General features: G+C 47.1%; 1 protein-coding gene across 1 annotated transcript in view; it reads left to right on the forward strand.

Moving 5' to 3' along the window:
• The window catches only part of laptm4b (lysosomal protein transmembrane 4 beta), a 59,799-nt gene that overhangs the window by 29,241 nt on the left and 4,279 nt on the right, over positions 1 to 26,279 (forward strand). The window contains exons 3-6 of the mRNA XM_052023502.1: positions 10,966 to 11,039; positions 12,214 to 12,336; positions 14,098 to 14,196; positions 24,895 to 24,987. Coding sequence (XP_051879462.1) covers positions 10,966 to 11,039; positions 12,214 to 12,336; positions 14,098 to 14,196; positions 24,895 to 24,987 — 389 coding nt within the window. The remainder of the gene's footprint in view (positions 1 to 10,965; positions 11,040 to 12,213; positions 12,337 to 14,097; positions 14,197 to 24,894; positions 24,988 to 26,279) is intronic.

Below are 26,279 nucleotides of genomic sequence, written 5' to 3' on the forward strand. Positions count from 1 at the left end.
AGAGAGTTTACCACATTGCGAAGGCCAATGTCTCTGTGTGGAAAGATCAAAACAGTTACTTTTAAAATGGGATTTTCGCATCTAAAAGCCAGTAATAACATGTAGTACATTTGAAATGCGACATCCTCCCTAACCCCTGACCCATGTCCACTGAGAATGGAGAAGAAGCATTCGGGGTGGTATTGAGAAGAAGAAAGCCCAACGTAAATGGCAGGAGGAGTGAACCATCTCACAAACTAACCCTGCCCTACCACCACCCGTTCTGTCAGACTCCTGCCCCATCTGTGGAAGGGTCTGTGAGTCCCACATTGGGCTCATCACAACGCACACAGCTGGAGAGGAACCTTGTCGTCCTCAACCCCGAGAGATTCCCTTAGGAGAAGGAGGATGCTAGAGAACCTTACAGTCTACTCAGCATTAACTGGGAGGGCAAGGCTGCTAAGGTGAATGTCAAATTCACAGTTCATTTATATTGGGAAGAAGTTAGTCGAATTTACTCTCAATGGCACGTAAAGTAAAAAGGTATCTAAGATAAGATATCTTTATTAGTCACATGTACATCCAAACACACAGTGAAATGTATCTTTTGCGTAGAATGTTCTGAGGGCAGCCCACAAGTGTCGCCACGCTTCCGGCGCCAGCATAGCATGCCCACAAATTCCCAACCCCTACGTCTTTGGAATGTGGGAGGAAACCGGAGCACCCGGAGGAAACCCACGCAGACACAGGGAGAACGTACAAACTCCTTGTAGACAGTGGCCGGAATTGAACCTGGGTCACTGGCTCTGTAAAGCATTACACTAACCGCTGCACTACCGTGCCTGCCCAATGATCCACCTCAGCTTTACTGGGTGTCAAAATAATGTCCTCGGAAAGATGTTGACAGTCAAAATGTCCTCACTGTCACCTCCATTCTCCACACCAGCCCAGCCGGAGGCCTGGTGCAAGACTGTTGATTCACACCTGACGTAGGTTCAATCTGAAGTCATAGAGTCATACAGCACAGAACCAGCCCCTTTGGCCCAGCTAGTCCAGGCCGACCAAGATTCCCATCTAAGCCAGTCCCATTTGCCCGTATTTGGCCCATATCCCTCTAAACCTTTCCCATCTATGTACCTGTCCAACTGTCTTTTAAATGTTACGAATGTACCTGCCTCAACCACTCCCTCTGGCAGCTCGTTCCATATACGCACCACCCTCTGTGTGAAGAAATTGCCCCTCAGGTCCCCTTTAAATCTCTCCCCTCTCACCTTAAACTGATGCCCTAGTTTTTGATTCCCTTTCTGTGGGAAAAAAACAATTGTGTGCACTCACCCTACCTATGCCCCTCATGATTTTATAACCTCTTTAAATTATTTTTAGTCATTGAATCATACAGCACAGAAGCAGGCCCTTCAGCCCACCATGTCAATGCTGACCATTAAGTGCCCTTCTATACTAATCCCATTTACCAGCACCTGGTCTGAAACCTTAGCGATCCAAGCGCTTGTCTGCATTTTGCTTAAGTGTTGTGTCTCTGCCACACCCTCAGGTGGTTATAGATTCCAACCTTCTCCCAGATTCCTCAGATTTCTTCTAAATCTCTTGGATGTATCAGGCAGGGGTGAAAATTTAAAAAATAAGTAAATACTGGCAATCCAAAATGAAAACAGGAAATGCTGGGGGAAACCTCAACAGATCGGTTCTGATGAAGGGTCTCAGACCTGAGACATTAACTCTGTTTCTGTCTCCACAGAAGCTGCCCGAGCTGCTGAGTGTTTCCAGTGTTTTAACGTCAGGCAGGTACATGCAGTTAGATCAAAGACCCTTTGGGACCTCAAGGAACAGTAGAGGTACCATGGACTGTATGGTTTCCTGTGTCCACCCTATCAGTTGGTGTAAAGTAGTGGACACCATGTCACAGATTTGCACCTTCCTTTGCATTCCCCTCTACTGACATCAGTGTAACACCGGCTGCCAAATCTACCTTCCCCATCACAGAGTCAGGATCTACCCTTATTCTGCCCTCACCTGCCCCTATCTCCAGCCTTCACACTCCCCTCTCCCCCTGACCTTGCTCCATCTTTGGTTTCCCCCCCCCTCGCTCTCTCGTCTGCCTCCATCTGTCGTCCAACCCCCATCCCCGCTCCCCTCCCCTACCTGTCACTACTTGCCTGTCATCTAACACCCCTCCTCAGCCCACCAATTGTGCCGGAATCCTTTCCCGCCACACCCCCTCTCCCCTTTACACCGGTGATCTTGCCTCTCCTCTCTCAGTCCTGATGCTGGGTTTCGACCGGAAACATCGACAATTCCTTCCCCCCCCCCCCCCCCCCCCCCCACAGACGCTGCTCAACCCACTGAGTTCCTCCAGCAGGTTGTTTGTTGCTCCGGATCCCAGCATCTGCGGTCTCTTGTGTCTGCACTGCCCTTTATTTTGCTCCCACTCAATAACAAACACATTTTGCCAAATTCCTATCCCTGAGCCCACAAGGGATTTCCTGGTAGTTCTGAGTTAAAGCCCTCTTTTTAAATCATAGCTGCTTCAGAATCAGAATCAGGTTTATTATCACTGACTTATATGACGTGAAATTTGTTGTTTTGCAGCAACAGTACAGTGCAAAGATATAACATTACTATGAATTACAAAACTAAATAAATAGTGCACAAAAAAAAGAGTACTGAGGCAGTGTTCATGGGTTCATGGACCGTTCAGAAATCTGATGGCGGAGGGGAAGAAGCTGTTCCTGAATCGTTGAGTGTGGGCCTTCAGGCTCCTGTACCTGGTAGTAACGAGGAGAGGGCATGTCCCGGATGGTGAGGGTCCTCACTGATGGATGCCGCCTTCTTGAGGCACCGCCTCTTGAAGATGTCCTCAATGGTGGGGAGGGTTGTGCTAGCGTTGCTTGTTCTATCTACCAGGCTAAAACTTCCCTGTCCCACACATGCGACAGATGGAATTTGCGCTGTAATCTAAAGTATTTTATCTCCAGACATTAATTTACTGCATAATTGATTTTCAGGAAAGAAGTCTATTGATTACAACCCAGTTTCCACCAGCAACTGTCAACTTTTATTGCTTTTAAATGATTAAACTGTAGATAAATGTCTGGTGATTGCAAATCCCATTGAATTGCAGCATAATGCATTTGCGTGTTGTGTAGTGGGGGAATTTTAGCCTGCAATATATTTGGTTGAATAAATGTCACCAATATTAAAAATGCTGAAATTAAAAGCCATATTGATTTAGAAAGCGAACAGTTCTGGCCTCCAGTGCTGTTCGTGTTCTCCCTGTGACCGTACGGGTTTCCCACATATACTCCAGTTTCCTCCCATGTCTCAAAATCGTGCTGTTAGTTAATTAAATAGAAGAGCCAGCACAAGAAGAGGCCCTTCGGCCCACAACGTCTGTGCTGACCATGATGTCAATCCACACTAATCCCAACTGCCTGCACATGGTCTATATCCCTCCATTCTCTGCCTGTTCATGTGCCTGTCTAAAAGCCTCTTAAATGTTGCTGTTGTATCTGCTTCCACCACTCCCCCCGGCAACGAGTTACAGGTACCTTACCACTCTGTGTGTAAAAATTAGCCCTCAGTGAGTAGATGTGTGGTGGAGTTTTGGGGGGGTCGATGGGAATGACAGGAGAATGTAAAACATTAGTCAGACCACAGCTGGAGCACTGCGTGCAGTTCTGGTCACCACACTGCAGGAAGGATGTGATTGCACTGGAAAGGGTGCAGAGGATGTCATCCGTGATGGAACGTTGCAGTTATGAGGAGGGACTGGATGGGCTGGGATTGATTTCCTCAGAGCTGGGGAGGCTGAGTGGGGACCAGGTAGTGATGTTCAAACTTGTGAGAGGTAGAAGTAAGGGGGATAGGAGGAAACCTTCCTTCACAGCAGAGGTACAGAACATCAGAGGACGTAAGTTTAGGGTGAAGTGTAAGAGGCTTAAAGGGGATCTAAAGAAGGACTTTTTCACCCAGAGGGTGGTTGGAATCTGGAACGCACTGTGACGGGCTGGTGGAGGCAGAGACTTTCACAATATTTGAGAAGTATCCAGACATGTATAACCCAGAGAGGACCTGGATATTCTATACTGAAATAAATCGTCAGCTACAACTTTTTTTAATATCTGTTTCTTTAGCATTTCCATTTTCTTTTGAACATCCATCTGTTTGTAAATCTTAACTGCATTGGTATTGGTTTGTTATTGTCACGTATACCAAGGTCCAGTGAAAAATTTGTCTTGCATACCGTTCGTACAAGTCAATTCATTACACAGTGCATTGAGGTAGTACAGGGTAAAGACAATAACAGAATACAGAGTAAAGTGTCACAGCTACAGGGAAGTGCAGTGCAGGTAGACAATAAGGTGAGTGATACTCAGTGACATAGAATTTAAATTTAAAAGAGTAGAACGATTATAGTAAAAGTAATGAGCAGATCTGCAGAGAGCAGTTTGCAATGAGTCGCCAAGCTTCGGCGCCATATTGATTTCCCTGTCACCTCCTGAACATCCAATGCAGTGAAGAGTTCTCCCTTGCGGTGGTCCAAGGGATAAAACTGAAACAGGTTTGAGGACGTTCACGGTTTACTGAAGACATCAGTGCAACTGAAGACATCAGTCCAACCAGCCAGGGAGGGGAAGTCATTGTCACCACATCTACCTTGTCAAACCTCCTAAGGATTAGTACTTTTATATGTACGTTTCAATAGGATCACCTTTCATTCTTCTAAACATTAGAGCAAGACCCAGTCTGTTTAACCTCTCCTTATGTGACGAGGCTCCCCTATCCCAGGAATTAATCCGATGAACATTCTCAGCACTCTCCCTACTGTGTCAATATCCTCCTTTAGGCAGGAAGACCAGACCTGTGCCCATATTCCAGATGTGCTTCACCACGGCCCTAGATCACTGCAGAAAAATATCTTTTCTCTTTGACACAAATTCTCCATCAATGGGCCAACGACCAACGCACCTTCCAAATTGTTTGCTCTACCTGCATGTTAACTCCTAGTGTTCACATACAAGGACGCCTGGGTCCCTCTGAACATAGAACATAGAACACCACAGCACAGTACAGACCCTTCAGCCCACGATGTCGTGCCGACATTTTATCCTGCTCTAAGATCTATCTAACCCTTCCCTCCCACATAGCCCTCCATTTCTCTATCATTCATGTGTCTATCTAAGAGTCTCTTAAATGTCCCTAATGTATCTGCCCCCACAACCCCTGCTGGCAGTGTGTTCCACACACCCACCACTCTCTGTGTAAAAAAAAACTTACCCCTTATACCTTCCTCCAATCACCTTAAAATTACGTCCCCTCACGTTAGCCATTGTCACCCTGGGAAAAAGTCTCTGACTGTCCACTCAATCTATGCCTCTTATCATCTTGTACACCTCTATCAAGTCACCTCTCATCCTGCTTCTCTCCAAAGAGAAAAGCCCCAGCTCACTCAACCTATCCTCATAAGACATGCTCTCCAATCCAGGCAACGTCTTGGTCCTCTGCACCCTCTCTAAAGCTTCCACATCCTTCCTATAATGAGGCGACCAGAACTGAACACAATACTCCAAGTGTGGTCTGACTGGAGTCCTATATAGAACTTTTCAGTCCCTTACTATTTAAACAACAGCCTGCCTTTCTATTTTCTCTATGAAAGCAGGTAGCCTCATATTTTCCCTCAATATTTTCCATCAGCCATGTCCTTGCCCATTTACCTACCCCTCAATAACCTCCTGAAGCCTCTTTACATCTTCTTTAAGCCCAGCTTCCTCCCAGCTTAGCAAACGTCCATGTGCAGTTCTTGTGGCCCAGCTACAGGAAGGATGCCAGTAAACTGGAAAGGGTGCGGAAAAAATTCACGGGGATGTTACTGGGACTGGAGGGCTTGAGTTATATGGAGAGACTGGATAGGCTCGGGGCCTTTTTCTCTGGAACATAGGAGGTTGAAGGGTGACCTGAAAGATGTGTATAAAATCATAAGTGGCATAGATAGGGTGAATGCACACAGTCTTTTTCCCAGGGCAGGGGAGTCTAAAACTAGAGGGCATAGGTTGAGATGTTCGGGGCAAATTTTTTACACAGAGTGGTAGATGTTGCCAGGCGTGGTGGTGGAAGCAGATACAATAGTGGTGTTTAAGATGCTTTTAGACGGACACATGAATATGCAGGGGATGGAGGGATATGGATCATGTGCAGGCAGAAGGGATTGGTTCAATTTGGCATCATGTTTGGCACAGACATGGTGGGCTGAAGGGCCTGTTCCTTTGCTGTACTGTTCTATGTTCTATGTTCTAAGTGTCCTGGAACCAAGAGATGGATTTAAGACACAGCTCAGACACGACTGATTTTAATATCAGAGGAGGCTTGAGGGTCTGAATGATCTACTCCTGTAAGAATGAGAGATGATCCTATTGAAATATAGAAGACCCTTAGGGTAGATGTCAAGATGTTTCCACTAGTGGGAGAATCTCTAACGAGGGGATGCGGTTGGAAGATTAGGGCTTGGTCGTTTAATACTGAGGTGCATAGAAGTTCCTTTCTGTAGAGGGTGGTGACTCTCTGGAACACTGTACTCTGGAGGGCTGTGGAGCTTAGATCACTGGAAGTATTAAAGAGGTAGATATATTTTTGAGTGTGTGGAGAACTGAGGGCTAGGAGGAGATGATTCTTGGGGTAGGTCAGCCATGATCATATTGAGTAGTTGGAGCAACACACAGAGTGCTGGAGGAACTCAGCGGGTCAGGCAGCATCTATGGAGGGAAATGGACAATCGACGTTTTGGGTCAAGACCCTTCATCCGGACTTTGTAGTGGAGAACGAGTTGGGAAGCAGTGCCAGGGTAGGTTGTAGTGGAGAACAAGTTGGGAAGCAGTGTCGGGGTAGGTGTGGAACATGGTTTGCTGCACATAGCCAATGAAAAGACAGGAATAACTGGTGGCCAAGCTAGTGTCCATGGCTATACCTTTGGTTTGCAGAAAGTGGGAGGTACAAGGAGAGAAGTTGTCAAGGGTTAGCACAAGTTCTGCCGGGCGGAGGAGGGTGGTGGTGGACGGAAACTGGTTGGGTCTGTTTCCCAGAAAGAAACGGCGATTCCTGAGGCCCTCTTGATGGGGGATGGAAGTGTACAGGACCGGACTTCCATGGTGAAAATGAGACCGTCAGTGAAGTAGTGAGGCAGGCTTTTTGTGTCACATGGATCCAGGGTTTGTTCAAATCCACCAGTTAAAATTACGTTATGGGGGTCAAACCAGTCCACCAGGTTGGACAAAAGGCAAAGAAATAGAAAAACCCAAGTGTTTTCCTATTATTCATCTTTAAATGAGACTTTGATAAGCCCTTTGTACAATCACAAAGGCTGTTAGATCAGGTTTGCTATTCATACAGAGCTTCGATTGTGTTGCAGAGTCTTATAATGTGTGATCCATCAACGATGATTCCATACTTCGGATACCTAATAGGTGACATGCAGTTAAAGTATCACTGTGCCTTTTAGATGACACAATTATATAGCGCCTTGGTGAGACCTACCTGTACAGTTTTGTTCTTCTTACCTAAGAAGGGATATACTTAGCATAGGGAGAGTGCAACCAAAGTTTACCGCACTGGCCCCAGCATGGTGGTTGCTACTGAAGGAGGGTTTGAGTAGATGAACCTGTATTCTCCAGAGTTTAGGACGACGAGATGTGATCTCAGTGAATGCAAGGAGGATGTCTTTCCTGGCTGGTAAATCAGTAGATTGGTTTACTATTGTCACATGTACGGAGGTACAGTGAAAAACTTTGTTTTACATGCCATCCATACAGATCATTTCATCAGATCAGTGCATTGAGGCAGTACAAGGGAAAACAATAACAGAATGCAGAAAAATGTGTTACAGTTACAGAGAAAGAGAAGTGCAGGCAGACAATAAGGTCCAAGGCCGTGACAAGGTAGATTGTGAGATCAAGAGTCCATCTGTTCAGTAGTCTTATAACAGTGGGATAGAAGCTGTCCTTGAGCCTGGTGGTACATGCTTTCAGGCTTTTGTATCTTCTGTCCAATGGGAGGGGGGAGAAGAGAGAATGTCCAGGGTGGGTGGGGTCTTAGATTATATTGACAGCTTTTCGGAGACAGCGATAAGTGTAGACAGAGTCCATGGAGGGGAGGCTGGTTTCCGTGATGTGCTGAGCTGTGTTATCAACTCTCTGCCATTTCTTGTGGTCTCGGGCAGAGCAGTCGCCATACCAAGCCATGACTGAGGAAAGTAGAGGAATGTAGAACCAGTGGTCACAGACTTAGAATCAAGGCAGAATGGTTAGGACCAAAATGAGGAGAAATTTCTTCACTCAGAATCTTTGGATTTCTCTGCCCTGGAGAGCTGTGTGTGGTCAGTGTTGAATGTAGGCGGGAAGGAACTGGACAAGGTGAGGAGATAAGCTTGGTGCGGCAAGAGCAGGCGGAAACAATGAAAAGGGTCAATTCTGGATTTAGTTTGAGGGAATGAAGCTGGTCAGGAAAGAAGTGTCAATGGGGAGCATTTCGGTGGTAGTGATCATAATTCAGCTAGATTGGACAAGGCTATGGAAAAGAACAAATATAAAAGGCTCTAAATTGGAGTAAGCACTAATATACCAGCTGGTGAAGTGGTTTCGCAAAATGGACTGGAAGCAGCTACCTGAAAGTAAATAAATCTCTGATTTATTAGTGCCAATCAAAGAGATTCAAGGGGGTTCAGGCGAGAAGTTAAGAGTCATGGAGTCTTACAGCACAGAAACAGGCCCTTCGGCCCAACAGGTCCATGCCAACCAGCATTCTCATCTAAGCTAGTTCCATTTGCAAATGTTCCCAGAAAGAAAGAAGGTTGGGCAGCCTCCTTGTCAGACATGGTGCACAGCAGTAGGATAAGTCAGAGAAGGGAAACTTGCGTCAGTCTTTGAGAGCTTAATGCCTGGCAGGGTGTAGCGAATGTAGAAGTGAAATTAGAAGGGAAGTCAGGAAAGCAAAGATACAGTGCGAAAAAATACTAATAAATAAAATCAAACGATGTTTTAAGGAGCAAGTGGATAATTAAGGAAAGAGTGAGGACCATCAGGGACCAAAAGGTTATTCTATTTGTGGAAGAAAAGGATGTAGTATGGTTCTTTATAAATATTTTACTAACGTCTACACAAAATAAGGTAAGAGGGGAAAGATTTAAAGGGAACCTGAGAGACAGGTTTATCACAGAGTGCAATGAGTATATGGAACGATCTGCCAGGGGAAGTGGTAGAGATGGGTACAATTTAAAAGACACTTGGACAGCTACATGGATAGGAACGGTTTAGAGGGATATGGGCTAAATGCTGACAAATGGGGCGAGTTCAGGAAGACACCTTGGTCGGCATGGACTGGTTGGGCTGAAGGGCCTGTTTCCATGCTGTATAATGTTATGATTCTATGACAAAATAGGGATATGACGTTGATATTGTAGTAGCTGGAAGTGTACTGAGTGATGTAGAGAAAGAGAGGGACCTCGGAGTGTACATTCACAGATCTTTAAAGGTAGCAGAACAAGGTGAAATCAAAGTTGACTTTATTGTTACACGCAAGGTACATGTGTGCACAGGTGCAATGAAAAACTTACTTACAGCAGCATCAGAGACACGACATTCACAAGAAAAGCATAAATTAAACATAAATTATACAAGAAAGAATAATTTAATATAATTTTGTATACTTTCTTGTATAATTAGAACAAAAAAAAAGTTGATTGTAGTGCAAAGTGGTCATAGTGTTGCTAAACTGAGGTAGTGATTGGGATTGTGCCGGTTGGTTCAAGAACCGAATGGTTGAAGGGAAGTAGCTGTTCTTGAACGTGGTGGTGTGGGACTTCAGGCTTCTGTACCTCCTGCCCAAGAAGATGGCACAGACCAGATGGTGGGGATCTTTGATGATGGATGTCGCCTTCTTGAGGCATCACCTCCTGTAGACACTACCGATGGTGGGGAGGGATGTGCCCGCGATGTATTGGGCTGAGTCCATTACTCTCTGCAGCTTTTTACATTCCTGCACATTCGAATTGCCGTACCAGACCACGATGCACCCAGTTGGGATACTTTCAAGTGTACATCTGTAGAAGTTTGTTAGAGTGTTCGGTGACAATCTGAACTTCCTTAACCTTCTAAGAACGTACAGACACTGGCACGCCTTCCTTGTGATTGCACCTATGTGCTGGGCTCAGGACAGGTCATCTGAAGTGTTAAGGCCCCCAGGAATTTAGAGGCATGGAGGATGCTTTCCTTTATTGGTTGAGGCACAGAAGATAAAGGCAGGGAAGTGATGTTAAAACTATGCAGTACTAGTTAGACCACAGCCTAAGCACTGTGGATAGTTCTGATCACATTACCGGGAAGATAAAGCAGGTGCAGAAGTGATCTGCCAGGATGTTACCAGCAATGGAACAAAAAGGGTTGCAAAGAAAGATTGGATAAACTGGGGTTGTTTTCTTTGGAATGCAGAAGGCTTGATTAAGGCAGAAAATATTGAGAGGGACCTGGATAGAATGAATAGGAAGGGCTTATTTCTGCAAAGGGGTCAAATATCATGGGCATAGATTTAGAGTAATTCATAGAAGGATTAAAGGGGGAGATGAGGAAGATGTTTTCGCTGAGAACGTGTAGGAGTCTGCAACTCTGACTAAACCAGTCATAGTCTCGTCTACCCCAAACAAAGCCCTCTCCACTCTCCCTACTCCAAGAACAACCCTGGCGACTCCATTCCAACCTTAAAGTTGACATTTAATTAATTGGAATTTAAGTGTTCCAATTCCCACAGTGAGGTTTGACTTCTTAAAGTTAGAGCTTTGGTCTAGTCCAGTAGTTTAACCCCTCCACCATCATTCCCAGGTAGTTGGTCAATATTCAGACTTAACAATTACAGCCCTCTTGCAGTCAGACGGCATCCAGAAGCAAGTAGTTTATGCTGCGTGTGACTCCTGTTTCTCTGTTCCAGGTATATGCATTGCGACTGCAATTTCGCTGCTTATGATTACAATCTGCGGGATGGCCACTTACGGTGCATACAAGGTACAGGAAGAACAGGGCAGACACACGGCCCTGACACTCTGCAGCTAAAACTCCGTGGCTTTGGTTTAGCTGAGCAAATTCTAACCCTTTGTTTTGAATTATGCATTTTGCAAAGCATTCTCAGTTTGATGAAAGTCAATGCAATATTTTCACATCTGTAAGTTTTAAAATTAAAAGTGATTTCATATTTTTCCAGAAAGGAATGTTCAGTAAATTGTAAGAAATAAGTACAGGCCACTTGACCCTTCTGCTCTGCTCCTACAAAGCAATCCCAGCGTGGATGTGAATTGAAGGAATGCTATTTTGCTCGGGCACATTTCACATCTGCATTGGGTCTTTCCCAAAGCACCTTTTGGAGTGCAGTCACTGTTATAGAGTCATAGAGTCATACAGCATGGAAGCAGGCCCTTCAGCCCAACTGGTCCATACTGACCAAGGTTCCCATCTAAGATAGTCCCATTTGCCCATATCCCTCTAAACCTTCCCTATCCATGTAAATGTCCAAATATCTTTTAAATGTTGTTAATGTAAGATTTTTAAGATATCTTTATTAGTCACATGTACATCAAAACACACAGCAAAATACATCATTTTGCGTAGTGTTCTGGGGCAGCCCACAAGTGTTGCCACGCTTCCAGCACCAACATAGCATGCTCACAACTTCCTAACCCGTACATCTTTGGAATGTGGGAGGAAACTGGAGCACCCGGAGGAAACCCACGCAGACACGGGGAGAACGTACAAACTCCTTACAGACAGCAGCGGGAATTGAACCCGGGTCACTGGCTCTGTAAAGTGTTACGCTGACCGCTACACTACTGTACCTGCCCCAACCACTTCCTCTGACAGCTCGTTCCATATATGGACCACCCTCTGGGTGAAAAGGTTACCCCCCCCCACCCCCAGGTTCCTATTAAATCTCTCCCCTCTCACCTTCAACCCATACCCTCTCGTTCTTGATTATAGTGCAGGAAAATGCTGTGCCAATCTGTGCAAGGCAAGTTCCCACAAACAGCAATATGAAGACAGTGATAAGGTTGTCTGGGAGTACAATGCAGTACTAGTTAGACCACAGCCTAAGCACTGTGGACTTGTTGCAATAAAGGCCCAGAGGGAGGAGTTTGACAGGTCACTGCTTGCAGTTCGTGCATCTTCGTTCCTTCTTGTCTTCCAGCAACGCAGCGCATGGATCATCCCATTCTTCTGTTACCAGATCTTTGACTTCGCCCTCAACACTCTTGTAGCAATCAGCGTGGTTGTCTACCCGAACTCTATCCAGGACTACTTGCGACAACTGGTAGGAAATAAATGATCTTCAAAGTCAAGGTCGAGTTTATTGTCATCTCCACAAGTCCATGTGTGCACAGGTGCAATGAAAAACTTACTTGCAGCAGCATCACAGGCACATAACATCAGAGAAGCAGCATTCACAAGAAAAACATAAATTATATACAACTTTTTCAAGAAAGAATGCAATTAGAACAAAAAAAAGTCTATTTTAGTGCAAAGTGTTCCCAGTGTTGCTGTACTGAGGTAGTGATTAGGGTTGTGCCGGTTGGTTCAAGAACCGAATGGTTGAAGGGAAGTAGCTGTTCCTGAACCTGGTGGTGTGGGACTTCAGGCTTCTGTACCTCCTGCCCAATGGTAGCTGCGAGAAGATGGCACGGCCTGGATGGTGGGGATCTTTGATGATGGATGTTGCCTTCTTCAGGCAGTTCCTCCTGTAGGTACTACTGATGTGGGGAGGGATGTGCCCGTGATGTATTGGGCAGAGTCCACTAATCTCTGCAGCTTCTTACGTTCCTGCATATTCAAATTGCCGTACCAGACCATGATGCAACCAGTCAGGATACTTTCCACAGTACATCTCTAGATGTTTGTTAGAGTGTTCAGTGACAAGCCGAACCTCCTTAACCTCCTAAGAAAGTAAAGACGCTGGAGCACTTTCCTTATGATTGCATCTGTGTGCTGGGCCCAGGACAGGATCCGATATGTTAACGCCCAGGAATTTAAAGCTGCTGACCCTCCCCACCGCCGATCCCCCAATGTAGACTGACGCATGTTCGCCCTCCTTCCCCTTCCTGAAGTCAACAATCAACTTTTTAGTCTTCTCAGGTGGTCCCCCAGGATCATTGTACCTGTGCACACATGTACTTGAGGGTGACTTCCTTCCACGCTGGGTTTCTGAGGTGATTGACGAAGCCAATGTGGGAACCGTGGATTCTTCCACCGGCAGGGCAGGAGGTGCCTGGTGGGGTGGTGGGCGGGTAGATTGTGAGGTGATGCACTCCATCCACAGAGCTTCTGTGTGATGTATGAGCTCCAAGGTTCTTGGTGTTGCCTTCAATGTTCCTTCTCCACTGTGGGCCAGAGATTCCCAGGAATCAGTGGGCATAGAGCCATAGAGTTACACAGCACGGAAAACAGGCTCAACTCTGTCCATGCTCACTACATTTCTGCACTGTGTTCCTCCCATTTTCCTGTGTTTGGCACATTTCCCTCCAAACCTTTCCCATCCTTTTACATTTAGAACATAGAACATAGAACACTACAGCACAGTACAGGCCCTTCGGCCCACAGTGTTGTGCCGACATTTTATCCTGCTCTAAGATCTATCTTACCCTTCCCTCCCACATAGCCCCCTATTTTTCTATCATTCATCTGTCTATCTAAGAGTCTCTTAAATGTCCCTAATGCACCTGCCCCCACAACCTCTGCTGGCAGTGCATTCCACACACCCACCACTCTCTGTGTAAAAAACTTACCCCTGACATCCCCCTTATACCTTCCTCCAATCACCTTAAAATTATGTCCCCTTCACATTTCTTCCAGGGGGCTTGAATTCTTTTTCCTCTCTCCACCTGAGAACCCCTTCCCAGGACAGAGCTCAGGAGAGAACGACTGTTTCAGGAGGCCGTGTCAATGTGGTCTGCCCAACATAGCCAACTAGAGCTTCAGTGCTTGGAATGGAGGTGGGGATGGGAGCTGCGAACTTCTGTCTGATGCCAAATACCAGCAGCTCCAGGGATAATTTGCTTCTTGTGTTCTGCTTCCACAGCCTGACGACTTGCCATACAAGGAGGACATCACGGCGATGAACCCAACATGCTTGTTGTTGATTGTTGTCTTTTTCATCAGTGTTATTCTGGCCTTTAAGGTAAGTGTGGGCCTATCTTCCTCCGCCTTTCTTCATGGGTTAACTCACTCACCTCACAACCCACCAGCTCTGTCCACTATATCCTTCCTTAAAGACCAAAACTATACCCTCACTGAAGGCCTGTACTGTTGCAACGAGATGTCCATGCTCTTGTATTCCATCCTTCTTGCAATAAAGACCAACATATCATTTTCCTTCCTTACTCTGCCTTCATGGCCCAGAATCAGAATCAGGTTTATTATCACTGATTTATATGATGTGAAATTTGTTGTTTTGCAGCAGCAGCACAGTGCATAGGGATGAAATTACTGTGAATTACAAAATAAATAAGTAGTGCAAAAAAAAAGGAATAACGAGGTAGTGTCCATGGGTTCATGGACCATTCAGAAATCTGATGGCAGAGGGGAAGAAGCTGTTCCTGAATCATTGAGTGCGGGTCTTCAGGCTCCTGTATCTCCTCCCCGATGGTAGTAATGTGAAGAGGGCACGTCCCGGGTGGTGAGGGCCCTTCGTGATTGATGCCGCCTTCTTGAGGCATCGCCTCTTGAAGATGTCCTCAGTGGTGGGGAGGGTTGTGCCCGTGATGGAGCTGGCTGAGTCTACAACCCTCTGCAGCCTCTTGCGATCCTGAGCATTGGAGCTTCCATACCAGGCGGTGATGCAACCAGTCAGAATCCTCCCCAATGTACATCTATAGAAATTTGTTAGTGTCTTTGGTGACATACCAAATCTCCTCAAACTCCGAATGAAGTAGAGCCACTGGTGTGCCTTCTCCATGATTGTATCAATGTGTTGGGCCCAAGACAGATCCTCTGAGATATTGATTTGAAGCTGCTCACCCTTTCCACCCCTGACCCCTCAGTGTTCTCCTAACTTCCCCTTCCTGACGTCCACAGTCAATTCCTTGGTTACTTCCAGTGTTTCAAAAACTAGTTCTTTTAATCATTGTAAGAACAATCTATTATTCCATTTCTCTCCACCCCCCCCCCCCACCTCATTCCCACCTGCCCTCCCCACCTCCCTTATCTGGTCCCATGCTCCACCTTCCTCTCCTATCAGATCCCACCATCTGCAGCCCTCTGTCGCCTCCACCTATCACCTCCCGGCCTCTGTCTTCCCTCCTCCATCTGCCTTTAACCCCTCCTCACCTGGATCCACCTGTCGCTTGCCACCCCTCTTTATACCGGCTCTCTCCCCTCTGCTCTTTCAGTCCAGATGAAGGGTCTCAGCCTCAAACGTCGACTGTCCATTTCACTCCACAGATGCTACCTGACCCGCTGTTCCTCCAGCAGCTAATTTTTTTGCTTCAGATTCCAGCGTCTGCAGTGCGTTGTTTTCATTTTACTATTGCTCCAGCTGAAGTGAATAATCTCCCATTTTGCCTCATTATATTCCATCTTCCATCTCCATGCCCTCTCACTTCATCTTTCTATATCCCTTTCCAAATCCTCCTCATGGGATTGGTTTACTAGGAGCTGGCATAAACTTTATGGGCAGAATGGCCTCCTCCATCCACGCCATAACAATTGTGTGATTCTGTGAAAATGCTCTAAAATCGGCTTGGCCGTTGAAGATAGAGAGTAGTGGTGGAGAGGTGTTATTCCGACTGGAGGTCTGTGACCAGTCTGGGATCAGTGCTGGGACCTCTGTTTGTGATGTACATAGATGACTTGGATGAAAATGTAGGTGGGCTGATTCGTAAGTTTGCAGATGACATGAAAATTGACAGAGTTGTGGACAGCGAGGAAGGTTGTCAAAGGATTCATCGGAATATAAACCATGTGGCAATGTGGGCAGAGAAGTAGCAGATGGAGTTTAATCCAGACAAGTGTGAAGGGTTGCACTTAGGGAGGTTAACTTTCAGGGAGAGTGTACAGTAAATGGCAGGATGTTTGATGCACATTGGGGTGCAAGTCCAGAGCTCCCTGAGAGTGGCAATGCAAGTGGATAGGGTGGTAAAGAAGGCGTACAGCAGTTTCTTTCTTTTGTCAGGATGTCAGAGGCTGAGGGGTGACCTGACTGAAGAACATAAAATTATGTGACGCATAGACAGGGTCGACAATCTGAGTCTCTTGAGGGGAAAAGTGTAAAGGAGATTTACATGGCAAGTTTTTTACACAGAGAGTGGCAGGTGCCTGGAACGGGCTGCCGGGGTGGAGGAAGAAAAAGATACGATAGCAAAGCTTGAGAGGCATTTAGACAGCTACATGAACAGGCAGGGAATGGAGGGACACAGACCATGTGCAGGCAGATGTGTAGTTTAAATTGGCATCGTGGTCAGCACAGACATTGTGGGCTGAAGACCCACTGATCATCTGAACTTGATAGCATTGCAGATCACAGATCACGGATCAGCACATCACGGAAACCGGCCTGCCCTCCATGGACTCTGTCTACACTTCTCACTGCCTCGGTAAAGCAGCCAACATAATCAAAGACCACACCCACCCTGGACGTTCACTCTTCTCCCCTCTCTCATGTTCAACTCCCTCTCGCCAACTACCTACCTACTCTAGAGGTATTTTACATCGGGTATTTAACTGACCTGCACGTCTTTGGGGTGTGGGAGGAAACTGGAGTACCCGGAGGAAATGCAGTCACCGTGAGAGCATGCAAACTCCACACAGACAGTGTCTGAGGTCGGGATTGAACCCGGGACTCTGGCGCAGTGAGGCAGTGGCTCTACCATTTGCGCCACTCTGCTGCCCGTTGTTCCAGGAATCAAAATAGTGAAGCTTCAATTCACCTTTTCTGGGGCAGGTATATCCTTCCTTAGGTTACATAAGCTGCATGTGTTCCATCCCCAAAACACTTAACTACCATTGCAGTGCGATTAAAGTGGAGCAACTTTTGTAGGAAACAAGGCAGCAATTTTTTGCACAGCAAGATCCCACAAACTGCAATTGGTATTGGTATTGGTTTATTATTGTCACTTGTACCGAGGTACAGTGAAAAACTTGTCTTGCATACCATTCGTACAGAAGCAATAACAGAATACAGAGTAAAGTGTCACATCTACAGCGAAAGTGCAGTGTAGGTAGACAATAAGGTGAAAAGCCATAACAAGGTAGATTGTGAGGTCAAGATAAGATAAGATATCTTTATTAGTCACATGTACATCCAAACACACAGTGAAATGCTTCTTTGCGTAGAGTGTTCTGGGGGCAGCCCACGAGTGTCGCCACGCTTCCGGCGCCAGCATAGCATGCCCACAACTTCCTAACCCGTACGTCTTTGGAATGTGGGAGGAAACCGGAGAACCATCTTTTTGTACTAGGGGACAGATCAATAGTCTTATAACAGTGGGATAGAAGCTGTCCTTGAGCCTGGTGGTATGTGCTTTCAGGCTTTTGTATCTTCTACCCAATGGGAGGGGGGAGAAGAGAGAACGTCCAGGGTGGGTGGGGTCTTTGATTATGCTGGCTGCTTTACCGAGGCAGTGAGAAGTGTAGACAGGAGTCCATGGAGGGGAGGCCGGTTTCTGTGATGTGCTGATCCGTGATCTGTGATCCGCAATGCTATCAAGTTCAGATGATCAGTGGGTCAGTGTTGGATAAGCACCTAATAACAACTAAAACTGATACTCACGCAACGATTGGCAAAATATTTGCGCTATATACATGATAATAATCACAGGGAAATCTAATCTTCTCATGGGCTGGGCTAACCAAATGAACAATAATAACATGAGGATAAATTCATGGGAAGGAAAACGATAGTTTTAGAATCGAGAGCACAAGCAAAAAAAAATAGCTGGAGGAACTCAACGGGTCAGGCAGTATCTGTGGAGGGAAATGGACAGTTGACATTTCGGGTCGAGACCCTTCACCTGGACTGAAAGATAGAGGGGAGATGGCCGGTGTAAAGAGGTGAGGGGAAGTGGTGGAGCAAGAGCTGGCAGGTGATGGGTGGATCCAGGTGAGGGGGGGGTGATGGGCAGATGTGGGAGGGGGGAGTGGGAGCAGCGACAGAGGCTGGGAGGTGAGAGGTGGGGGTGACAGGGGGCTGCAGGTGGTGGGATCTGATAGGAGAGGAAGGTGGAGCATGGAGGTGGGGAGGGCAGGTGGGAACAGTGGGGGGGGGTGACCCAGTGGGAGGGGTGTGTGGGCGGTGGGCAGATGAAGTGGTTGGAGGGGGAAGAAACAGGGTGATGGGGGTGGGGGGAGGGTGTAGGAGGACCTGGGTGGATCAGGAGGAGAGAGAAAAGGGACAGAGGGGGAGCAGGTTACCTGAAGTTGGAGGATTCAGTGTTCGTGCCGTCGGGTTGTAGACTGCCCAGGAGGAATATGAGGCGCTGTTCCTCTAGTTTGTGTTTAGCCTCACCCTGGCAGTGGAGGAGGCCGAGCTCAGACATGTCGGGGTGGGAATGGGGAGGGGAATTAAAATGGCCGTTAGCTGGAAGCTCCGGACAGCCACAGCGGATGGACCGTGGGTGCTCGGCAAAGCGGACCTGTCTCAACTAACCGCTGCTACACTTCCAACGTGCAGGAGGGTGGGTGGAGGACACGCCGTGGCGGTCCGTCTTGCCAGCGGGCGGCAAGGGGGGTCCCTGGTGGAGGTCTCTCTACGGGGGAGTCCTCCCCCTGTACGTCGGCGACCTGGGGTGGAGGGTGTTGCGGCCGGGAGGAGGCGGTGTACCACATGTACGTGGCGTGTGAGAGATTGCAGCCCCTCTTCGCGTACCTGAAGGGGCTGCTGCTGAAATTCTGGCTGCACTTCAGCCCGACGCTGTTGATCTACGGTCACCCGGTGCAGCGCGGGGCGGGTCACGCGGAGGATCTCCTGGTGGGTCTTCTGCTGGGCCTGGCCAAGCTGGCCATCCACGGGATGTGGCGACGGGCGGCCGAGAGTTCCGGCCGGTCCGCCTGCCTGCCAGTCTTCTGTGCTTACGTGCGCGCGCGGGTGTCCTTGGAGAGGCTGCACGCTGTCTCCGTGGGCACCCTGGTTGAGTTCCGCGCTCAGTGGGCCCCTCAGGGGTGTCGTGGACGGTACGAATGCAATTCTTATTTGAAGTGTTGCATGTTGCGTTAGCGGATGTCATGTTGCATGTGTGTTTCGCGGGTATTGGTTCAAATTATTTTATGTAGTTGCTCAGTTGTTTCTTCTCTTCTGTCTTAGATGTAGTGTATTGACACTGGTTGTCCTTTTTTGTAGAGCTTTTAGTTAATAAGCGTTTATATCAAAAAAAAGGGTGGGTGGAATTGTGACAGAGGTCCATCACAGTCTCACTGAATGGCAGTGTAGGTTTGAGAGGCTGAGCTCTCTTCTTGCCCTCCCACCTTCTTTCCTGTGGAAATAGAACAGGAATGCTATTGCATAAGATCAAATAACACATTTCTGTGTACCTTGTGTTGCTGCTTCTTCCTCCTTTTAAATAACTTTCAGCTTTATTCTCCCACATAAAGCAGAAGTTCTGTTAGGATATGAAAATATTTCTCTGTATATATATGTCAGATGGTGCCAAGGTAAATCCTAGTCAATGGATTAAACAGAGTGTGAATCAGCACAGTTCCTGGCATAGTATTGTTATTGGCAAGGGTTGGACATTAACTGGACCTGGGCCCTCCTTGTCGTGTGCTCTCAGCAGGCAGGATCTGATGTCCACCGTCGGACGCTGATGCTTTACCAGACAGCGTCTGAGTGATAGAGCTGGCCTCCGAGGACTGAGACAGAGGTGTGGCTGTGGCGGGGGACTGTTGGATGGAGGTGAAAGGGAAACCGGGGAGAGGGAAGATTTGGAAATATGAAGGGAAATTAAGGAGCAGAATTCAGAATCTGAGGGAGAGCTGGTAATTGTTAGAGTCATAGAGTCATACAGCATGGAAACAGGCCCTTCGGCCCAACTGGTCCGTGCCAACCATGGTGCCCACTAAGCTAGTCCCATTTGCCCGTGTTTGGCCCATATCCCTCTAAACACCTCCATCCATGTTCCCATCCAAATGTCTTTTAAATGTTGTTATTGTACATGCTTTGACCACTTCCTCTGGCAGCTCATTCCATTAATGCACCATCCTCTGTGTGATTAAGTTGCCCCTCAGGTCCCTTTTAAATAACTCACCTCTCACCTTAAACCTGTGCCCTCTAGTTTTTAGTTCCGTTCCCTGAGAAAAAGACTGTGCGCATTCACCCTATCTGTACCCCTCTTGATTTTATACATCTCTCTGAGGTCATCCCTCAATCTCCTAAATTCTAAGGAATGAAGTCCTAGCCTGCCCAAACTCTCTATAACTCTGGTCCCTGAGTCCTGGCAGCATCCTTGTAAGTCAGCCCTGCACTCTTTCCAGCTTGACAATGCCTTTCCTATAACAGGGCGACAAAAACTGTGCACGGTACTCCAAGTGCGGCCTCACCAATATCTTGTATGACTGCAACGTAACATCCCGTCTCCTGTACTGCATGCCCTGACCGATGAAGGCCGGCGTGCCAAACGCCTTCAGCACCCTGTCTCCCTGTGACGCCGCTTTCAGCGAACTATGTACTTGTACTTCGAGGTTGCCCTGTTTCATTACACTCCCCAGGGTCCGGCCATTCACTGTATATGTCCCCTGATTTGACTTCCCAAAATGCAACATGCACTTGGGTAAAAATTATGGTTAAACCTAATACCCATTCTGAAAATAGAAAACAATTCTAATTCCCAAAGTGAGAATATAGGAATTACTTCCTGATAAAAATCAACTCCCTTTACACCTTTATAATCCCAGAAGCTTCCCAGCGCTGTGATAGTGACACAGTGGCACATCTAGTAGAGCCAGTACCTCACAGCTCCAGAGACCCGGGTTCAATCCTGACCTCCAGTGCTGTCTACGTGGAGCTTGCATGTTCTCCCTGTGACCGCGTGGGTTTCCCCCAGTGGCTCTCCAATCCCTCCACCTTTTTATACTGGCCATCTTCCCCTTTCGTCCTACTCCTGATGAAAGGTCTTGACCTGAAATGTCGACTGTCCATTTCCCCCCACAGATGCTGCCTGACCCGCTGAGTTCCTCCAGCACTTTGTGTGTTGCTCCAGACTTCCAGCATCTGCAGTCTCCATTGGCTGGAACTGAGGTGGCTTCAGCCCATTTTCAAGTCTCACCCACGGTTCCCAGGCACCAACAGTTACCTAGGGATGTGGAGGGACATTGCACTGAACCCCACCCCACGCCCACAAGGTCTCCAGCAAGGCCTTGGCAACAAGTGGTCACCAGGTGGCGTACTGCTGAGGCCCCGCCCCCTGCACACCTCGACATCCTCTGATAGGAGGTCGAACTGGGGGCGGAGTCACACCTCAAGCAACACTCATTAGAAGTCTCGGATACTGAGACATTTAAAAGCTGCTGATTGCTTTAAGTAATTTTTAAAGATATTTTAAAAGTTTTTAAAAATAAATTCAATTATTCAAAAATGTCAAAAAATTAAGAAGCGATTGAAAACATTAAAACATTAAAATAATCACCCCATTACAGGAAGGATGTGGAGACTTTGGAGAGGGTACAGAAGAGGTTTGCCAGGATGCTGCCTGGATTAAAGGGCGTGAGGTATAAGCAGAGAATAAGATTTAAGATATCTTTATTAGTCACATGTACATCGAAACACACAGTGAAAAGCATCTTTTGCGTAGAGTGTTCTGGGGGGGCAGCCCGCAAGTGTCGCCACGCTTCCGGCGCCAACATAGCATGACCACAACTTCCTAACCCGTACGTCTTTGGAATGTGGGAGGAAACTGGAGCCCCCGGAGGAAACCCACGCAGACACGGGGAGAACGTACAAACTCCTTACAGACAGCGGCTGGAATTGAACCCCTGGTTCTCTGGCGCTGTAATAGCATTACGCTAACTGCTAAACTACCATGCCGACAGACTTGGGTTGTTTTTTCTGGAATGTCGGAGGTTGAGGGGAGACCCGATAGAAGTTTGTAAAATTATGAGAGGCGTAGATAGGGTAGACAGAATCTTTTACCCCGGATGGAAATATCAAATAAAGAGGACATAAGTTTAAGGTGAGAGGGGGCAAGTTTTTTTCACAGAGGGTGAAGGGTGTCTGGAACAGGCTGCCAGGGGAGGTGGTGGAAGAAGATACTCTAGTGGCGTTTCAGAGGCATTTCGACAGGCACATGAACAGGCAAGGAATGGAGGGAGATGGACCATGTGCGGGCAGATGGGATTTAGTTTAATTCAGAATTGTGTTCAACACAGACATTGTGGGCTGAAGGGCCCATTCCTGCGCTGCACTGTTCTATGTTCTACCTTCTGAAGTAAATAAGTGAAAAAGTAAACTAAGCTTAACTTCTTCCATATTATCCACAGTTCCAGGAATCCTGGTGTCAATGAATGGGGACACTGATCCTACATCAGTCTGGCTGGTGTAGGATCAGGGAAAAGGATTTCCCTGTGCAGTGCCAAAGAATTCCAGTGTGTCTGGGTTCCATGTGGCTGCAGTCCCAACCATTGGAGGTAGCCAGTTTGAACAGGTTTTCTCATCTACAGAATATTGAGCAATTTGAAAGGCAAATTGTTACTTTCCAAAGCCTTTCCACCATCTACTGGGCACTAGTCAGGAATAGGATGGGATCCTCTCCACTTGTCTGGATGCTTACAACTCCGATGATGCTCGAGAAGCTCGACACCATCCAGGGCAAAGCAGCCCCCTCGATCGGCTCCCCATCCACCACCCTAAACATTCACTCCCCCCACCACCGGTGCCCAGCTACTGCAGTGTGCACTGGTGAGGCCGCACTTGGAGTATTGTGTACAGTTTTGGTCGTCCCTGTTATAGGAAAGGCATCATTAAGCTGAAAGGAGTGCAAGGAAGATTTATGAGAATGTTGCCAGCACTTGAGGGCCTGAGTTATAGGGAGAGGCTGGGCAGGTTAGGGCTTTATTCAGTGGAGCGTATGTGACTGAGGGGTGACCTAAAAGAGGTGTATAAAATCATGAGGGGCATAGACAGGGTGAATGTGCACGGTCTTTTTCCCAGGGCTGGGGAATCGAAAACTAGAGGGCACAGGTTTAAGGTGAGAGGGGGAAGATTTAAAAGGGATCTGAGGGGCAACTTCATGCAGAGGGTGGTGCATATATGGAACGAGCTGCCAGAAGAAGTGGTTGAGGCGGGTACAATAACAGCAGTTAAAGGACATTTGCACAGGTACATAGATAGGAAAGATTTAGAGGGATATGGGCCAAATGTGGGCAAATGGGACGAGCTCAGGTGGACGTCTAGGTCAGCATGGACGAGTTGGGCAGAAGGGCCTGTTTCTGTGCTGTATTACTCAGTGACTCTAAGTAGTTATCAAGCTAAATATTGATTTGCTGAGATTTTTCAGCATTTTCTGTTTTAAGTATTGATCCTATCAGGGAAGGTGGTAAAAAACAGTCTGTGAGAGAAATATGTTTTAAGGAGAGTCTTAATGCAAGGTAATGAGAGGGAGATATGGAGGAATTTAAGATAGAGGGATATGTGGGAGGAAGGGGTTAGATAGTCTTAGGAGTGGTTTGAAGGTCAGCACAACATGGTGGGCCGAAGGGCCTGCATTGTGCTGTATTGTTCTATGGTTCTATGGAGATATTTACAGGAGGGAATTCCAGAGTTCTGGGCCCAGACTTCTCAAGGCCCAGCTGCCAATGGTGGAGGTTAAATCTGGGAATGAGCAAGAGAAAAAAAGCTAAAGACTCTTGCAAATTTCTACAGGCATATGTTGGAGAGCATTCTGACTGGTTGCATCACCGCCTGGTATGGAGGCTCCAATGCTCAGGATCGCAAGAAGCTGCAGGGGTTTGTGGACCCAGCCAGCTCCATCACAGGCACAACCCTCCCCACCATCGAGGACATCTTCAAGAGGCCGTGCCTCAAGAAGGTGGTATCCATCACTAAGGACCCTCACCATCCGGGGCATGCCCTCTTCTCGTTACTACCATTGGGGAAGAGGTACAGGAGCCTGAAGACCCACATTCAATGATTCAAGAACAGCTTCTTCCCCTCCATCATCCGATTTCTGAATGGTCCATGAACCCATGAACACTACCTCGTTAGTCCTTTCTTTGCACTATTTATTTCTTTTGTAATTTATAGTAACTTTTATGTCTCTGCACTGTACTGCTGGTGAAAAACAATAAGTTTCACGTCATATAAGTCAGTGATAATAAACCTGATTCTGATTCTGAGGCTAGAATTGGAGGAGTGTAAGTATCTCAGAGAGTGAGAAACAGAGACAGAGGGGTGTGAAAATGGAAGGATAGGATGAGAGTTTTAAAACTGGAATTGTGCTTAATCAGGAGCTAAAGACAGTGAGCAAGCACAGGTGTAATGTGTGGAGGGGATTTAATGTGAACCCCTTCACCAGAAGGACTGCAGTGGTTCACCACCTCCTTGTGGTCAATGTGGCCTGGGCTGAGGAGACACTAGAGACTGTAGATGCTGGAATCTGGAGCAACAAATATGTCATCAGGATTGACGTAGGGTTTCAACCCGAAACGTTGACAATTCCTTTCCTCCCACAGATGCTGCTCGACCCGTTGAGTTCCTCCAGCACATTGTTTGTTGCTACTTGATATGGTTTTTGCCAGGAATATCCCTCCCACAAATGGATAAAAACAAATATAAAAATAATTTTTGCTACAGCTTCTTGGTCAGGGCACTATGTTTGTCAAAGTTTCGCAAATGGCAGTGTGATGTATTGGGATTGAAAGACAAAGTGAAACAGTAATGTTCTTTGCTTTCTAGGCATATCTGATCGGTTGTGTCTGGAACTGCTACAGGTACATCAATGGCAGACGTTCAGCTGATGTTCTAGTCTATGTGGCCAACGACACTGCGGTAAGCAATGAGAACATGCCTTGAATTAAAATTTGCATCTTTTTCCATCCATTTGTATCCTTTGAGAGATGCTTCACCAAATCACAATCCTAACCTCCTTGAGGTAGCGAAAGCGTGGACTGCAACTCTGTCGCTGAATGACACACTGTCTTGTGTGAAGCTTGAACAGGTTACAGACCTACTCCATTACAGGCCCAAGGTTCCAATGTGTGCATTCATACTTCAATTCAGGAGATATGTTGGTAACAAATGCCCCTAATCCACATTGCCCCCTCTATTGGGTTGTGAATTCTGGTTCAACGTATTTAAGGGAGCATCATAAAATGTTGGGGCAGGATAGGCCATAAAGTCACCACCTTCCAAAAACATTGTGGGAAGCTAGAGAAGAAATTGTGGGAGCCCTGGCTGAGATATTTGCATCATCGTTTGCGATCAGTGACTTGCCAGAAGACTGGAGGGTGGCTGATGTTGTGCCTTTGTTTAAGAAGGGCTGCAATGAAAAACCTGGGAACTATAGACCAGTAAGCCTAACATCTGTGGTAGGTAAGTTACAAAGAGGGGATTCTGAAGGATAAGATATACAACACTTGGAAACACAGGAGCTGATTACAGATAGTCAGCACAGCTTTGTGTGTGGGAGGTCATCTCTCACGAATTTGACTGAGTTTTTTGAAGAAGTAACCAAGGGCAGATCAATGAGGGCAGGGCAGTAGACGTGGTCTATATGTACTTCAGTAAGGCCTTTGATAAGGTTCTACATGGCTGGCTGCTATGGAGCAATACACAAAAAGTGCTGGAGGAACTCAGCAGGTCAGGGAGCATCCATGGAGGGAAATAAACAGTCGACTTTTCATCAGGACTGGAAAGGAAGAGGGCGGAAGCCAGAATAAGAAGGTGGGAGGAGGGGGAGGAGTACACGCAGGCAGGGGACAGGTGAGTCCAGGTGAGAGGGGGAAGGTAGGTGGGTGGGGGAAGGGGGGAAGATGTAATAAGCCGAGAACTGATAGGTAGAAGAGGCAAACGGCTGAAGAAGAAGGAATCCGGCAGGAGACGACAGTGGACCATGGAATAAAGGATGGGCGAGGGGAGGAGAAGAGACGGGCAGGTCATCAAGGTGGGGGAAGGGAGCCACAGGAATAAGGGAAGACAAAGGAGTGGGGGAGGTGGGTAGAAAAAGAAGGGGTGGGGTTACAGGGAGTTGGAGAAATCGATGTTGAGGCCATCGGGTTGGAGATTCCGAAGGCGGCAATATGAGTTGTTGTTCCTCCAACCTGCGTCTGGCCTCTGTGGAA

The sequence above is a fragment of the Pristis pectinata genome, chromosome 9 (assembly GCF_009764475.1).
Source record: "Pristis pectinata isolate sPriPec2 chromosome 9, sPriPec2.1.pri, whole genome shotgun sequence".
In the NCBI taxonomy this organism is placed as follows: domain Eukaryota; kingdom Metazoa; phylum Chordata; class Chondrichthyes; order Rhinopristiformes; family Pristidae; genus Pristis; species Pristis pectinata.